The sequence below is a fragment of the Bombus bifarius genome, unplaced genomic scaffold (assembly GCF_011952205.1).
Source record: "Bombus bifarius isolate JDL3187 unplaced genomic scaffold, Bbif_JDL3187 scf7180000008407, whole genome shotgun sequence".
Taxonomy (NCBI): domain Eukaryota; kingdom Metazoa; phylum Arthropoda; class Insecta; order Hymenoptera; family Apidae; genus Bombus; species Bombus bifarius.
The window spans coordinates 78,435-96,349 of record NW_022884641.1 but is presented as its reverse complement, the minus strand read 5'-3'; the positions used below and the strand labels follow the sequence as shown (position 1 = coordinate 96,349).

General features: G+C 31.7%; 2 protein-coding genes across 11 annotated transcripts in view; one reads left to right on the top strand and one right to left on the bottom strand.

Annotated features, from left to right (window-relative positions):
- Window positions 1-7,023, bottom strand: part of LOC117212886 (EH domain-binding protein 1) — a 55,598-nt gene extending 48,575 nt beyond the window's left edge. The window contains exon 1 of one of the 3 annotated variants that reach the window (XM_033458005.1): window positions 5,767-7,023. The gene's annotated coding sequence lies outside the window, so the exon portion shown is untranslated. Of the gene's footprint in view, window positions 1-1,176; window positions 1,982-5,766 lie in introns of those variants that run through there. The other 2 variants (XM_033458004.1, XM_033458006.1) reach the window with 2 other exon arrangements.
- Window positions 7,024-7,083: 60 nt separating this feature from the next.
- Window positions 7,084-17,915, top strand: part of LOC117212887 (regulator of G-protein signaling 9) — a 42,721-nt gene continuing 31,889 nt past the window's right edge. For 2 of the 8 annotated variants that reach the window (XM_033458015.1, XM_033458014.1), the window contains exons 1-3: window positions 7,086-7,402; window positions 7,821-8,128; window positions 14,498-14,715. In XM_033458015.1, the coding sequence (XP_033313906.1) occupies window positions 14,647-14,715 (69 nt within the window). In that variant the 5' untranslated portion in view covers window positions 7,086-7,402; window positions 7,821-8,128; window positions 14,498-14,646. Of the gene's footprint in view, window positions 7,403-7,820; window positions 8,129-14,497; window positions 14,716-17,915 lie in introns of all 8 variants that reach the window. The other 6 variants (XM_033458012.1, XM_033458011.1, XM_033458010.1 and 3 more) reach the window with 6 other exon arrangements.

The following is a 17,915-nucleotide window of genomic DNA, read 5'->3' as shown; positions in this document are numbered from 1 at the left end:
TATCGGCAATCAAAAAAATCATTCATAACGGTTATTCGTAACCAAAACTTATTAATTAAAGATATTAACTTTTATACTATAACTTTTAAAATTTGTCTTATAACGGTTATAATGTTTGCACATAATACATAAGAAAAGGATCATATTTTAATTTATAAGTTACTAAATCAGACAAATTTGAGACTCTCGTGTAGTATTTGGATTGCAAAATATTCGGCTAGAGTGACACCGTTTAGGAGCTTTCGTCGAAGCCCAAAAAGGGGGTCGTTGTTCACGAAAATAAAGCCTAAAAGATTTCGATCAACTCATTGATGTATGGCATCCTTCTGAATTTTGATGGTACTTTCTTGAAAACTTGGCACTCTTAAACTATTGTATGGCTTACTCGGTATATATTGAATCGTGAGTATCGGATTAGGTTTGGATTATATTTCATCTTCCAGCCGCCGCGCCGTGAGGCGGCTTACAGTGATCGTACAAAAATCATACAGAAAGAACATTTGCATTGACTGTGCCATCACGTGTTTTGCTGCTTACTGCTTACCACTCTATATGATCGCGGACTTACGTCGATTTCTACAGTTAAAATTTAAGACCTTTGTCGGCCAAATGTGCATAAAGCCGAATTTTCAAAACTGTTCTGTTCTGTCAAAAATATCCCTCATTTTCGACTTTAGCGACCTAGAATAGGTCCGAAAAACACATTCAGAACTAAAATTTCATAATCCGGATACTATACTTTATTTACATATAAAGCTAAATAAAAGGTTAGCATCTTTAGAACATTATTTCGTATAATCTGTAATAGTTGTATATACTTATACGACTTTGTAAATATTTTAAGAATATCTAAAAACATGAAAAAGTATCAAGCGTAAAATATATGTATATATATATATGTGTGTATGTGCATTTACTGGGAATCATGTAAATTGTACTTAAAGGTACATGAATTAAATGTAATAAAAGAAATAATTTTCAAATAAATACAAAGACTAAAGTATTATCATTTTGTAGTGTTAAACAAAATAAATCTCAGAATATGAGTGATAACATGTGTGCAGCAGTATATATGTAAACTTCACTTTACCCGTGCTAAGAGCTTTCTTTTTCTTTTTTTCAGTCGCCTCATTTGTTCTTTTCTACAAATTATTTATCCATACGGAAATCCGTTACCTTACGTCATTCGCATGACCTGTTTCTGCTTGCCACCAGCTTCAATCCTTCTGTTGGCAATGTCGGCACTGTAAAACTGCAATCTGAATTCTTCAACGAACAAAAAATGACATCATGTTTTCTTAATTCACTTGTCTTAATTCACTTCATTTCGATAAATGATCCTATTCTATGTATTTACTGTTTTTTGTGTACACTCTGATACATTAACTTATCCAATAATTTTTCTAACCTTAATGTATAAGTACAATAAATATATATCCCTAAGAAATAAAGAAAATTTTAACTAAATAAATTTTTCAAATCAAAAGCGAACTAGCAATATTTTAGGAGTTTTGTTTATATATCTTCACTTTCATATGGAAAGCATTGATTAACACTAGTCAAGACCGGTCGAAGGCACTCCGAAACAGCATTCACACAGTGCCTGCAATCCAGTGACTGAAACGCAACGAGTAGCCGTAGTAGCATGCGTTTAATTTCACGCCACCACCCCTTGCTCTCTCTTTCTTTTCTTATTGTTTTGTTGGCTATCTTCCTCGTACATTCTAAACTCCGCCTGTTTTACTTTCCCTTCTTCTTAAACTTTTTAATAATTAATTTTTCATTATCTTTTTTTCATTCTTTAATCAAGAAGCTTGTTTCTTTCTTTTTTTTATAAATGCTACGTAACATATGTACATATTACAGTTAGTTTTAAACCTATCTTTTAATATAGGTTAAGTACATGCGATTACTGACATTTGAATTATGTCCAGCATGCTTTACTTTATATTTTCTCGTAAATATATAATATGATATTATATATAATGTAAAGTATATTTGAACGTGTTGCAATTTTTCTAAGAAACTATATATATTTTTCTTATCTAAGATAAACTTTCCCAGCTCAATATATATGGATTCTTTTTAATCTTTTTAATATAATAATGTTAAGAAATCATACATAAAAAGCTGATTAATTTCTAATACCTAAATATAGGTGAAAATAATACTACTTACGAAATTATTTGCAAAAATACTGTATGTAAGATTTTACTTTATTTTCTAAAACTAAATATTAATTTTAATCATTACTTTTGGACTGTTAAATGCATATTTATCATATATGCAATATAGATATGAGATAGGTTCTATATTATGCTAGCAACCATATTAATATTTTAATATCTTTCTAATAGACAGATGAACAACTTGTATTAGATATGAAAAACTTATAATATTAGTACAGTAATATCTGTATTATATTTTTGTCCGCGTTTATTATGTTTACAATAGTTTTGTAACTGTTATAATTTTGAAATCTCCTTCCAATCGACAACAATTATATATGAATTATTATCATATAAATTAGTTCATTTTTCTGTGTATATCATTACACGACATGTAATGTACAAACATTACTTACCTAACGAGTAATTTTACAGTAACAGGTATTGAAATTTATCTCCTGAATGCAATGTTGTTGGATATTACAAATATATAAGAGAATTTTTTACTTATTGTGTCTGTTTATGGTGATACGTATTGTTACTGATATGTGTGCATGGACCTCGATAAAAGGAAAGCAAAGTCATTTCTGTATTTTGAACTATAGATATCTACAGACACAGATTTGTCGCTCTGTGTATATCATTAGAAACGAATGAGATAATAATTTGAAGAATAATCACAATTATATAATAATTAAATCATAATATATAGATCACTATACTACACTAAGATCACGGAGAAAGAATGTTATAAACATATTATACATATACATACATATACTGAATATTTATGTTTTATAATGGATCAAGTTGAAAAGACAATTTTAATATATTTTATATCTTTAAAACTATTGACATTCTCATACATCAGGATTATGTAACATAAAAGAAATAAATAAAGCTAATGTTTTATTGATTTCTGATATGCAGTTTTAAATTATTTTTGACAAATCTTTGAAATTTAGCACATATATAAAAGTATAACATTTTCTTAAATATATATATATATACAATGGGACATTAGGATCTTCCATGACCACAGCAGAGTTTCCTATACAAATAAATGAATGTTTATATATATATATATATAATTTACATGATTATCTTTACTCCGTAAAAGATGTTTGTACTAACACTGGCGTAAAATTTAGATAAGTATGCTAAGAAAATATGAGATGACAACAGTACAAAGTTGAAGTCAATGTAGAGGAGTATAGCTTCTGAAGTGAAAGTCTATTTACCATGACTTTTTAATGATGGGAAACCAATTCTGTGAGAAAGACTGTACATTGGTCCTGTTTTTAGTAATACTATATTTGATTTGAATATTAAGAATTTTATATATATATTATATATATATATAGAAGTATATATTAAGAATTTTAATAATGATAGAATAAATAAAAGGTAATTTTTAAAATGTTTAATGATAGAATTAGCAATTGAATTAAAAAATAGAAAAAGATACGAGTCTATTGTACGTGTACATATTTATATACTAATAAAAAAATTGAATATTCTTAATAAGATTTAAAACCATGCATTCACTTCTAATCCTCAGGAATGATTGGCATAACATAAACCTACTTTAATTTATAATCATGAAAGGAATTGATTGGTCTGAAGAATATTCAGTTTTTGCAAAGTTAGCAGAATGTTAGAATAATCGGAAGGTCAACTCAAAATGTTTTATTAACTTAATTACTGTGTTTGTAATAGTGAAGAAAGCAAAGTGCAAATCAAGATTCTTGTAATTGCGAACAGAAATATTGACTACTTAAAACTAACCATTGCCATTTAAAAAAGCTAGAGGCCAAAGGAAAGTTCTTTAACTACTTTTAATACTTTATTTCATTGGATATTACGACTAGCCTAAAGCAGATACGTTCTGGGTAAAAACATTCATAGTAGTGAATAGCATACTAATGATCAGAGTCAAACTGTTAATATGGCTTTTATGCTCGTTTTGTAATTCATGTTTGCAATTTTAAAAATAGTTATGTATTGGTCAAAATTGGAAGCATTCTGGTAGTCATAAAAGATGTCGAGTAGGATTTTTCAGCTGCACAGCTTCTATTTATGAGTGAAGTTTTACGAGCTTGTTTCATAATCATAATCATCATCTTTTAGTTTTTCAAGGAAAATTATTACAATTGATATAAAATATTTCAATAACCAATAAAACTAATATTAATATTATTTAATGTCACTTAAGAAAAACTATACAGAAAAAGAGAAAATAATATGTTTATTGAGTTATTGATATAAAATTAATAGCTCAGATTGTTTATACATAATTTCTTAGTTTTTATACTAGAAAATTTGTTATACTATGAAACCTGTTAAATTTGTTACATTGCAACATTTAACTTGAAACAAAAGCTTTGAGAAAGAAATTGATTCTATACTAAAAGTAGAATATATAATGCATTTATTTTCCATTTTATCATTATTTCTCTTACAGCATTTATTATTTGACCAAGCGTTACCTTAAATATGTATACATCGAACAACCAGCTTTACTGCTTCCTTATTGTGAAATGTGTATGTCTTTGTGCAATACAAATAAAATGACTATATTCATTGTTACTGTATAATCACGACAATGTCGTTAGTTTTTAAGCATCACGAAAACATTATGTGATGCACTATATATCAATGTTTATACAAATAAATAATAATACACAATAATAATAATTGTAAAAGGAATAATGAATATATTTTATTTCAACTAAGCAATAAACTATTATAAAGTTTAAAGTACTTATGACGAGCAAGACAGATACAATAATTTTTCATCGTTAAATATATTTAGACCGATTACTTATAGTTACTGATCAATAACATTGATAAATCGACAAACTGAGTCGAATTTAGAATATATTTAAAAATTCATTTATTAATTAAGCTTAAAATTATATAATGCTAGAAAGCATTCGATTATATCGTCTGGTTAAGAGACGAAAGATAAACCATCAAGACACAGACCATTTATGGTGGTTGGAGAACTTCGGTACATAATATATACTGATCGTTGATCAATAAGTCTGCAGAACGTACTTACAAACTCGAACAGTAGCATATGAGAGTAATATAACGTAATGCAGAGGTTTCAAACATAAAGCTATCATTATTCACTATTTACTATTCTTTTAAGTTATTTAGAATCGCTCACCTACTTCGAAACTATTCTTTTTCACTACAGTATCAAGTATAAATATTTAAACATGAGCCTTTATAAATAAATGCAAAAAATAAAAATTAGAAACAATTACTATACAAACAATAGAAATGTTTATATAGCGTTATAAATTATTTTCAATGAAATATTTACAGTGATGTATTATATTGACCACTAATATGACTCGAATATGATCATTCAATAAATATTATGCAATCTAAAATGTCACATCAAATGTGGAATGATTGTTTGATGATGATTGAAAGACATTGAGAATTAGATGTATAAATAAATAAATCTATAAAAAACATAGTTGTCTTTTATAAAACTTTTATTTTCATGAAAATATTAATTTGCATAAATAGGGACTACCATGGAAGAAGAAGAGAATCGATATCAATACAATTATGTACTTACACAGAAAGTAATTACAAGTAATCTGTACGTCACTGCTTCAGGATATTTCTGCACATGTGCAAAATGTTTTGTTATAGTTTCCTAGCCTCCATGACGCCATTGTTGCGTCGAGGTCAAATTATTCACTGTTAACCTTATCTTCAATTTTGCTTTAAAAAAATTATTATTTATTCCTTTACCTTTAATTCTCTTTGTCTTCTTTTCAAATAAATATTTGCAGTAAAGTCAATGGCGGATTCAGACCTATCACCCTCCGACCCAAGAGCAATAAAACATGAAAATATTATTTCGTCCCTGAAAAACTTGCTAGGCAGGTATATAATTAATTAAATAATTTGCAATAAACAATACATATGAATCATAAAATATCATAAAAAATGACATTATATAGTACTAGTGATTTTTACATTTCAAATGCAACCGTTATTTACTAATAGGATACTTTCTGTTATATTAATGTGCTACTTTTTATGAGTATATTATCTCTTTCCAGTTCTCTGTAGTTTTCAGTTTAACTGCAATAAACACCGACGTGTAGCTATAAATTTTCTTTTCAAACGCTTACTTCATCCACTGCAGTTATTGAATAGATTTTAATTAGAATGTTTGCTATGCGTTTGACTTCCGTAATATTTCGAAATGTTCCATGTATTTTGTTCCTGTACTTACATTACCTGTTTTTATTATTTTCTTTATTTAGTGTCTTAGGTTTCTTAAAATCATCTTCGTTATCTTATATACTAATACAGCAATTGATTTTTTAAATACTAATTATCTTAAATATGACAACAGATCATGTATCGTGATAATAATATGATTGCACATTATATTCTACTATTATTATTTTTTGACATAATATGATATAACTTAACTTTTACACATAATTATTATTATGATTGAAACGTATGGACAAAGGAAAGCTTTCGTTTTCCGACTTGTCATTTTACTTAAATTATTTAAATCCCTGTCTTTTATTTTACACGACATGCTTAATATCTGATTCTTGACTTGGATAACACAGTTTTATCTTAAAACATTTGGCAATCATTCTTGATAAGAAGAATAATATTACAAGGAAACGTGAAATACACTTTTGTTGGAACAATCAGTGGATAAATGATACTGCTTGGAAGTTGGAACACAGGCGACCTCTGTACTGTTCAACGTACTTACATATTATATAATAGCATGAGTATGTGTATATACATATATAAACTAGGATTCTCTGTATATGCGTTCATCATCGATAAAGTTCGGAATAACTCGGGCGCGCGGACTTGTTCGCTGAACGAGTGACGGATCTAGCAGACGAGGAGGCTGCGGAAGCTGAAAGCTCTGAAAGGGTGCTGAGTAACCGATCCTTGGCCGAAAGTGCGCGACAACGCTCGACGAATAAATACGAGAATATCCGAAGCTAAACTGACGATGAGCGGAGTTGTAGAGTGACGACGACGACATGTTTGCGGGGTTCGACCTCTACAAAATTGACATCGAGATTTGAATACGATATTGTTGCTAATAGATCAGCGTGATTAATAAGCGATGTTCTGTATCGTTAGCTGACAATGATACATCATAATATGAAGTGAAACGTGACGTGACAAATCCTTTGGAAAATCAGTCTGTGGTGAGCAGAGTGAGTGAGTGAGTGAGTGAGTGTGTGTGTGTGTGTGAGCGCGCGCGCGTGCGTGCGTTTATGTGTACAATAACGTGTTATATCTCGAGAAACGTGCGCGATTTGTATGCAGCTGTAGCGAAACGTGCGTGCGTGCTGCGTGCGTGCGTACATACAGTGTATACGTGTGTGTATGTGTGTTTACCACGAGTAAGAGCTTTGTAGGTACACATACACACACACAAACGCGCGCGCGCTCGTATACACAGATATATAATAGGAAGAAACGTAGCGAAGGTGTGTAGAGGCTGTCAAATCGTTTTCCGACCGCCGACCAGTTTCACGACAGTCATTTCCTTTTCTTCCTTTTTTCCCTACTACATAGCCTATTTCCCTCTTTGTAACCGCGAATATCTCCTGATATTCGTCTGGCCGACAGTGACCGCCGTCACGGCGTCGCGTCGGTGTCGTCGACGGTCCCGTTGAAAATATGCTTGGCATAGAAGCGTTAGCGGCATCAGTGTCGTGGTTGGTACTGGTGCTAGCGTTGGTACTGCTGGTGGTGCTAGTGCTGGTGTTGAGAATGGTCTAGCGCGGGTGTGCGCGCGCGGGTGTACCTCGACACAGTGCGGACGGTGGCTTTAGATTCGAAGCTGCGGAAGAAAGGCCGCGAACTCGGCCCTGCTCCGATGGCCTGATATACACTACGAGACGCGTATATGAAGCTACACTGCCCTGACTCGTCGAGTGAGTACTTTAATTATCATTGTGTTAATAGATTTTTGACTTAAATCAATCTTAACGATCAACCTTTAACCAAACTCGTCAGAACTTTTGTTTTTCCTTCTTCCCCTTTCAACACTGTCAATATTACATTCGTCCTTGTCGATAAGAATTCCGTAAGTTTCCACGCGTATTACATGTCTGTGACAAGGATGTCGCAATCATTACGCGTCTCCATCGATTAATTTTCATCGTATTTATCAATTAGTATCATCGATATATGTGCTTTCCATGTTTGTTACTTCTTCGATATTCTCTTTGTTCTCTTTCAATATCTTTTTTCTTTTTATTATGTTTTGTTTTGCGATCAACTGTCAGCTGTCCGCACCAATTAATCGGTGAAATCATTAAATCGAATATACTATAAATTTACTGAAAAATGATTTTTACGCGCAGTATTACGATTAATATGTTGCAATTATGTAGATATATCGCGTGACTTTTGTTTCTCTGGAAAACTTTCCTCTCAAGAGGAAAGGTGAAAAAATGAGTCGGAAAATATCGTACGAAGCAGCTGCAATAAATATCGACCACATATTCTGACGATGAACGAAAGCTTAAAGAAAGTGAACCGGGTCACGACGCAGTTTCTCGACGCGCATTTCGAAAATGAATAGAATATGGAAAAATTTGTAAAGCCTAATGTTGATCGCAAAACATTATTAATACAAAATTGACACCAAATTTTCATCAATATCACGCATTTGCATTTTATCCATTTTGGGCACATAATATGCATAATAATACTTTTGACTATTTCGAAATCCAACTATTTATGCTTGTTAATTCATGGTACTAATATTAATATAAAGAATAAATTATTTTTAAGGTTTCTTATTAGCACACATTTCAAGATTGCAAGCATTGTTATTATTACCGGTCTGTATTTGATATCGTCATTGCTATAGTAACGATTCAACGAAAGTCAAACGATGCGAATGTACTTCCGTATTATCGAGCTATATGATTGTCTGCGATTATGTATCCCTCTTCATTACTGCTGTCTATTATTTATGATCTATACATAATACGTAATATTCAAACAATATCGATATGATAAAAATATTATTGAGATGTGTTCAGTATTACTTTTGTCTCATGGTTTAAAATAAACAACTTTAGAATAATATTTAAATTTACGTTTGTAGTGTCATGTATATTGCGTGCGAAACGCATGTCTTGCAAAAGTTCAAGTTTGAGAATAATCATGTATTCTTTAGTAATTAAGGAGATGAGATATTTTCTTCGACATCAATCTTCAGCGATAAGTTCGAACAAAAAGTATTATGCATTTTGTATTTTGATTGCAATGTGTCAATAAATAATGAGAGCTATATCTGTTAAGAATTAGAGACTATGTAGCTACATATTACTGTAAAGTGCTAATATTTTTATGAATATTTCTTTATGTTGAGCAAAATGATATAGAAATCCGTTAATTTAATAAAATATTTTTCTACACTCCAGATTGATAATGTAGTAAACGATTTCACATGCTTATGCTTTGTTTCTTTCATATAATTTTGAATGATAAGGACATCGAAGGTAAGAGACGTTACTTATTTATTTTTTGTAAGTTTTCTTAAATGTAAAAAGACACAAGTATTAAACATAGATATTTCAAAACTATTTCTACCGTTAACAATAGAAGATGTGTAATACTTATTTATTATTTTTTATTATTATTTATTATACATATTTCTGGCTTAGAGCGGTTTAGAACGAACTTCCGGTTTTACATCTTTTATTTCATACATCTCTTACTTCCTATGTTATCTCACGCACTTACGCCCTCCTCATTCATTCTTCTTCATCTACGATTTCATTCATATCATACGTATTCTGTCTATAGACTATTTTAAAATTTCAGTGTTTATATATAACATAACGCCTATTATACTACTACTTAAATCTTTTCTTTGCTCTCTCTTTCCATCATATTGTTCTTCCTGGTAACCAATTCCTTCTCGGTGTTCAATATTGCTTTTTATCCTACTTTGGTTTCCAAGATTTTTAATACAAATAAAAGTAGATTAATTTAAACGTATAACAAATCAAGATACAATAAGGAGTAAAATCTCATATTTATCAATTAAATGAATTCTAATTACCGCATTACGTTTCTATCGCAAATACTTTGATGATACAATCAACGAAATTCTTATACCTACATTATCGTGTATAAGTATTTGGACACTGGATACAATCTAATCAAAATATTTATATTCTTATCTCTACTACTAATGCTTTGCTTCTTGCCATAATAGGGGTCAAATATTGTGCTAAAATGAAACTAAAACAAGAAATACATTTGTATCTGAGTCAATTAAATTCTATATTTATTTCTAATAAACCGCTAGCATTAGAAAAGTTTATATAGACTTTTAGAATGTGGTTGGAGACACATATCCCAATCGTTCTAAGATCTAAGCATTGAACAGATGCACTTTAAGTTACTTTTAGCTAAGGTGTTTCTGTAGAAGCAGTTTTCATTTACATACAATTATTGCTGTATTTATTTCTATTAATTAATATCAACCAGTGTCTTTATCAATATGTACTAATTATATATGCTTGCCTGAGATAGGATCAGAGGCAAAAATTAGATCGAAGAGCTTCATTTAAAATATATTTTATACATTTGTAATTATTTGCGAGTCCAAATACTTATGCGCGATAGTATACATATGTGTAAAAATAGGGCACAGAAAAATAACAAATTTTCGTAAGAAAAATAGAAAATAAGATATTGCAAAAGTTATTGATGAGTTGAAATAAACGTTAATCTGTTGGGGTACCTTCCCTATTACATATATGTATATATTTAGCACTACTAAAAATTTGTCGTACACATCGAGAAGCCGAAGTATTTAATGGTATAAATCTTAAGAATAAAATTATAATACTGTTCGTAAATTGAATAGCTGCATTTTTTGTATAGTTAAAAGAGAAGTAAATGTTGACGTTCGTATATTAAGGGTATGCAGTAAAATAAAAAAATAATGTATTATGTTCAATCTAAGGTAATTCCTAAATGAATTGATTACGAAGTGGATACATACGTGTATATTGTTCGCGTATAAAATAATGTTTCCGACCTCTAGTAATACGTTTCTTTTTATAGAATATGTACCGAATTTTGGAGATTTTATTAAACCTGTCTCAAGTCACTTTCTCTTATTTACCGCATAAAGCTACAGTTTTCTGCTAGTTATTTTTTATTATTACTATGTGTTGTGAAACATACAAGAAGTACAGTATTTAGAAAACGTATGCACTATGGAAACAAAAAATGATTAAGTTCGGAGGAATAATTAGACGTAAGAATTGTTTATTTCCTATCAATATTTTTAATGAATTAAAAAATTTAATCAAATTACTGACCTTACTTTTTTACCGATTTCGAAGCCCTTAAAATATGTTGTCAAGATCATCATTCTGAACAACTTCTTCCTATATATATGAGTGGTCGGTTCTAATTTTCAAATCATACACAGAGGTATTTTTGGTATCATGTATGCTGCGTAAAGCTGTTGATGTATTACCTTTTCATGAATTTTGACGGATTATTTTCGTATTTTCATAGTGACGTATAAGCAGTGAAAAAAATAACAAAAATTCCAGTTACTGAATTTCAAATGCAAAGGAGTAGGTAGGATTAAGCTATTTAAGTAGTGGCGGCCTGTAGGCAATACCGATAATGGTGCGTCTATATTAACACAGTTATAATTTGTGCACATATATACGTACATAAGCAATAATTATAATATCTAATTTATAATTTTGTACAAAATATAGAAAGAAGGTACGTACAAGGTGTTTCCGAAATTATGGTACAAGCGATCGTGTGGTGATTCTACATACAAAAATAAGTGAAAAAAGAATAAAATTTTTTCCTCTAAGACTTCGTTTTTGAGGAAAACGAGCCTGAAAACCCATCTGGTACCCATGTTTTAACTAATTAATTTTTTTCTTCCTTTCCTAATTAATAAAAGGATACTTACAAAGTATTAACGTTATTCTCATTTATAAAACCATTTAAATTAAATACAGAATAAAGGAAAATAATAATCGATATCGCGGATAAGATAATAACAATAAGGAAGCAAATCGTGACATTGTCCATGTTTAAAATACAGACGCGAACAGAAACAAAAATTTCATAATTCGAAGTTTCCAGTTAATCCTTTGTGGACAAGACCGTTCGGCGAGCGAGCGTCGCTGTGGACGAGAGGTATTGGCGCGCGCAGTTGAGAAAATATACACGTTGAACGTTTGCGTTATTCATTGTCGAGGCTTGTATTATTTTCATCAATATTTAGTTCATCATCATTGTCACTATTACTAGAAACGTTGAAACGTCTGAGCCGATTCATTGTTGAACGGAGTTCGTTTCCACTGTCTAAAGCATTGTCGTCATCTTCTATCTTGTCAGGTTCAAAATAGTGTTCGTCATCACTACTATCACTATCGAACATGTTCTTTTTGGAACTTTCAGGCATCGTGTATAAGGTATTATAAAAAATATATAATAAGCTTTCTGATTTATTCGGTAATGCCATTGAAAGATTGAAATTCGTTCGGACTCGACCATCATTCCCATCGCGATTTTACGTTAAACGGAAGATAAGATTTCTAAAGGTCTATAATTTTCATAACATAATACTGTTTAGTTTACTATACCCATACGTAAATACGCATAAGATTACCGCTTAGAAAAATAGAATTACAGCCACTTCAAAATAACTGTCCACAACAGTAAAAAAGACTTGGGCGGCTATCATATTTGCCGACACTCGTCCGTAAAGAGTTAATATACGGGTGGTACCTGATAGGTTTTCAGACTCATTTTCCTCGAAAACAAAGCCTTAAACGAAAAGATGTTATTTTTGTACGTGGAATCACCATCTGCGACCATTTGTACCATGATTTCGAAGACATTGTGTATATGGTACCAAACATAGTTTCGTGTATAACTCGGAAACTAAAATCGACCATCCTATATATGTATAGGAAGAAGCTTTTAAAAATGGTGACTTTGACATTTCAAGACCACTGAAGTCGATGAGGAAGTAATTCACTCAGTTCACCAAAGCTTAATTACAAATTAAATTTAATTTCTAATTTACGTAAATAAATCTAATTTACTAAATTGAACAGTATGTAGATCGGATAATTTCGATAAAAAATTTATACAGTGTGTCCTATCTAACTTTGTCGTTCTTAATTACCTCTGTATTTGTCACGATAAAGAAATGTTACGAGAGAAAGTTATTGTATTTCAAGGGGGAAATTAGATTATGAGTGTGAAGATCGTCTTAAGGTTAAATCCTCTAGGATTTTAATAATAGTAAGGTTTTTTTAAATGGAATATCTTTTTTTTCGTTTACTACTAAAAAGGTGAGATCAAAACTCATTCAACCATGTCCCATGATCTTGAAACAACCTATCGCTGAAAACTTCGGAAGTAAACGACTGAGCGGAAACGAAAAATGAATTACAGAAACAAAATAAACACTTTAATCATACTATTTATTAGTTTAATATGTGCTCAACTTTCCGATAACGGCTGCAGGCATAAAAATCCGTATTTCCAACGCATGTGCAATGTACAAGTTTATCTTCGGATACAATAAAAAGAGCTAGCTAGTCATGCATTAGTTTGTATTGTATAAGTGTATTGAATTTGGAGGACAACATTCTCAGCGCACGGTAAAATAATGCAATTAAGATGTTTATTTTGTTTCTGCAATTAATTTTCTGCGAATTTTCACCTCAGTCAATTTCTTGCCAAATTTTCGACTCAGATCTTTTCAGGGCCATAGTATGGGACATGATTGGGGTTAGGATGCGTATTGATTTCACTTTTCTAATATAAACAAAAAGTTAATTCACTCTACTTAAAAGCTTTCAGAAGATACGACCTTCAGATGACATTCACTCTTATAACTTAATCTTTCCTCTAAAATACAACAGATTCTTCTCGAAACATTTTCTTGTATCGTGACAACTAAGAAAGTAATCAAGCATATATAAATGTTTTGAATTTAACGATAAGAAGATGTATGTATTGGTAAAAGAAAATTGTGCCATATACATAGTGTTTGTTAAACAGTGAAAGGTTTTTCTGCGCGATTTGTTTCTAATCATTGTATTACTTAAAATTGAGAACTACACACAGCTTGTCTCATTTGTTAGAATCATCAGCCAGCACATACCGATAACGTTGAAATATTAATTAGCCTTGTTATAAGTAGTATTATAATTAAGCTTAAAAATATGAAAATTATGTAAAAACACAATGTGAAATGAATAATTCCTTACAAATTTCAGTGGGCGTGCGGGGGTGACTGGAGTGATGGGATGGGGCTAGAGCCCCATGGAGTTCGGGTAGACCCGTCTCCAGCCCAACTCCCCAGCCCCCTCCGCCATCGATACCGCCACAGCTCCTGTCAGCGTCGCAGAGGGCCGCCTCGATCGCGATGGAGGCCTCTAATAATCAACAACAGAAGAAGGAGCCACGCGTTCACAGGCCTTACGCCTTCGACAAGGTTTATGAATTTCTTATTTACACATTATGAATAGAGTACTAGCTGCATTATTTAAACTTGATTCACAGTTCGCATATTGATACTAGTACAAAATTTTCCAGTCATTTTTCATTTTATCAAACATCGTTTTATGGCTCAACACCTAGCCAACCGAATAGGGAGATCTCCCCTCTGTAAAGTACATCGCTGTGTGACCGAACGGGGAGATCTCCCTTTTTGACTTTTGCAACGCGTTTTCTTTTTTTGTTTTGTTTTGATTATTACCAGTTATTGTTTACCTGGAATTGCCCCGAATCAATTGCACCACTTTTTCTGCTTTTATAAAGTACAGTATATAATAAAATACACCAATTTAGTTGTGTTAAAATTAATTACAAAGTTACACTATCAGTTATGACTAAGTAAAGTTATAATCGATCGATACCACATTGTAAAAAGATATTAAAATGCATTATGAATGTTTAATTTAACGTTCAAGTCGTGTTATTTATCTTTAGTCATCCTTAATGTTTTCAATCTTGCCTATATTTTTTATACTTATAATATATCCTTTCTATTTGACGTTTTGTATAAACAATATGTGAAATCGTTAAATAAAATCATTACCGCAAAGTATAATTGACCACCTAAATAATTTTTAGACTTCTTTGTTTTTTAAGTAGTGAATATTAGTCCTTGATACTGGGAAAACACGCGGTGCACAGCGTTATAGATTGGGGTTAGGTTATAGGCTTGCTTGTCCGAGCGCAATGGGAAACGTATAGCTCGCTGTGGCGCGCGCGATTGGCTAAGTCTTAATAATTAAGTTGGAAAATTTTAAGAGAGTCTATGCTTACGGATATACGTAGGATACACAAACGCGCGCGCGAAGTTACTAGAGATGTGCGATTCGTCCCGAGTATATATCGAGATCCTGAGCTTCGGAATGGGCCGAAAACAGTTCGGGCAAGGTCTGGCGGGATTTTAATATATTAGAGGTGTGTGGATACATGTATCGAGATTGCAACGGGTGGAGAAAAGTTTGGGAGGGATCCTTGGTACATGTGTACATATACCCGTGTTGCTCGTATTCCTGACTCGGACGCCGCGAGGAAGCCGGTTATAGGTTTAAGTAATAAACAACGACATAATTTGTCATTATTCGAAAGCGTTGCTGGATGTCGTGAGGCAACTGAACTTGAATAAACTAACCCGAATCCAAACCCAATATGTACATTGATGATATTCACTTTTGATTCAGTTATAAGTTGTAACAGATGTCTTTTACAGCCTAGCATATGAACGTTGTACATGAGATTTTTAATCTCGCCTGACCTCGTTTATAGACAGAAGATAAGCGACCGGCAACCGGCAATCGATACTAGACGTACAATTATAAGCAGGATTCACTGTAGCGGTATAGTAGTTTCTTACAGATATTTCGGAAAGACCGGCTACGTGAGATCTCTGGTTATATGTGTAGGGAAATGTGTAATTGTTGATATCTCATTTACCTCGCTAATTTCGATTTTTGTATATTTTCGTAGAACTCAGCATTTTGAACAACTTTTTTCTGTACATATAACTGCTGCTAGGTTTGCAAGATATTCGCAAAGAACTGTTACTACCGCTACAGTGTACTCTGCTTATAATTGTGCGTCTGTATATACTGTACAATAGCATATGCATCGATATTGGTTTCTGGTCGCCTTACGGCAGTTGAATAAAATGGTATATAGTCTAAACCTATATAAACTATAAAAACAGAAGACAAGAATCATGTTCGAGTTAGGTTTCTTTTCCACTTGTTACGTCGAAGGTTCTGACAGACAAAGTTTTTGATTATGGAAACACTGGTGTAAGCAAACTTTTACCGCGTTTGGAAAATTTCAAAATGCACGCTGTTTGTCGAAATTATTACGAGGTTGTGTACCATCCGAGTGTTACTAGCCAAATGGTAAAAAGTTAAATCTTTCTGTCAGAAGTAACCAATGGTCTCTGATCGAGCCGTAAATCACGTGTTATTTTGAATCTTCATGAATGAGTGAAATCGAACAAAGATTAACTTAATTTTTTTTCAACGGGATCATATGTTTTTTAACACATTAATCGGTCTATCATGGCACTCCTTATAAAAAGTTTTTAACCTATATATATATTTATGTCGAAAAACTATTAGTAGTAAATAAAAAAGTTCTTGGGTAGGTTGAAAAACAGAAATAAAATTGTTTAATTCTGGATTTCTGTCAAATATTAACAAGCAGACATATGTATAGTATTACGGTAGAAAATTCTTCATCATTGTGATATTAATTATTTCTATTAAAGATATTATAAATCCTAGCATTATGTATATAAGGTTCAATTCTAGGATAATTCAGGGATCGATCCTGAAAATTTGAAAATCGAGTTTATTGTGAAAACACTTAAATGAAATACAGAAGTAATCAACAATTAATAATTAACAACAATTAATAACAGTAATAATTAAATAAACAACAACCAATTAATGACAGTAAACAATAAATAGCAAGTTCTGTACAATGTCTACCTGAAAATCGAGAATCGATTTTCAACGTCCTGAGCTACGTCCTGAGTCTTCAATGTTTTAAATAATTACTCTTTCTTCTGTGATCTTGTCTATCTCCGATGTTGATCTCTGTCCGTGCGTTTGGGAAATGCGTGTCTCTCAAAATGGCTCTCCGTAAAACAAAGAAAGCCGCTCTGTCCGTGAAACAAAAGAAGTCGTGCGTCGAGAGACGGTCGTACAAACGTATTCGCATTTGAACTCTTAGAGAGTTTACATGTATTATTATTGTTGAAAATTGTGGATCTTTGAAGCCGAAATAATGTTATAGGAACACTAAATTTATACTGAGGAGTAATATTAAAATAATGAAATATTTATTTCATGAACGATTCCTTATATATTCATCGATACACACTTGCACGCGTCTCAGCACTTTCATCTATACCCGACTGTTAACCGACTCTTAACCGACTGATAGGTTTACATTCCGTTGTTTTCGAGACGCTTCGGACACACATACTTCCACACACTGATATTCGCATACAAGTATCTCTACTACGCATTTAACCTAGTCCAGCACAGAAAATTATACATATCTCAACAATTATATAATAATGTGATATAGCATTATAAGTTGATAGTGTTATATATTAACACATCCTCAGTGAGGACTCCTCACATTCTAACAACA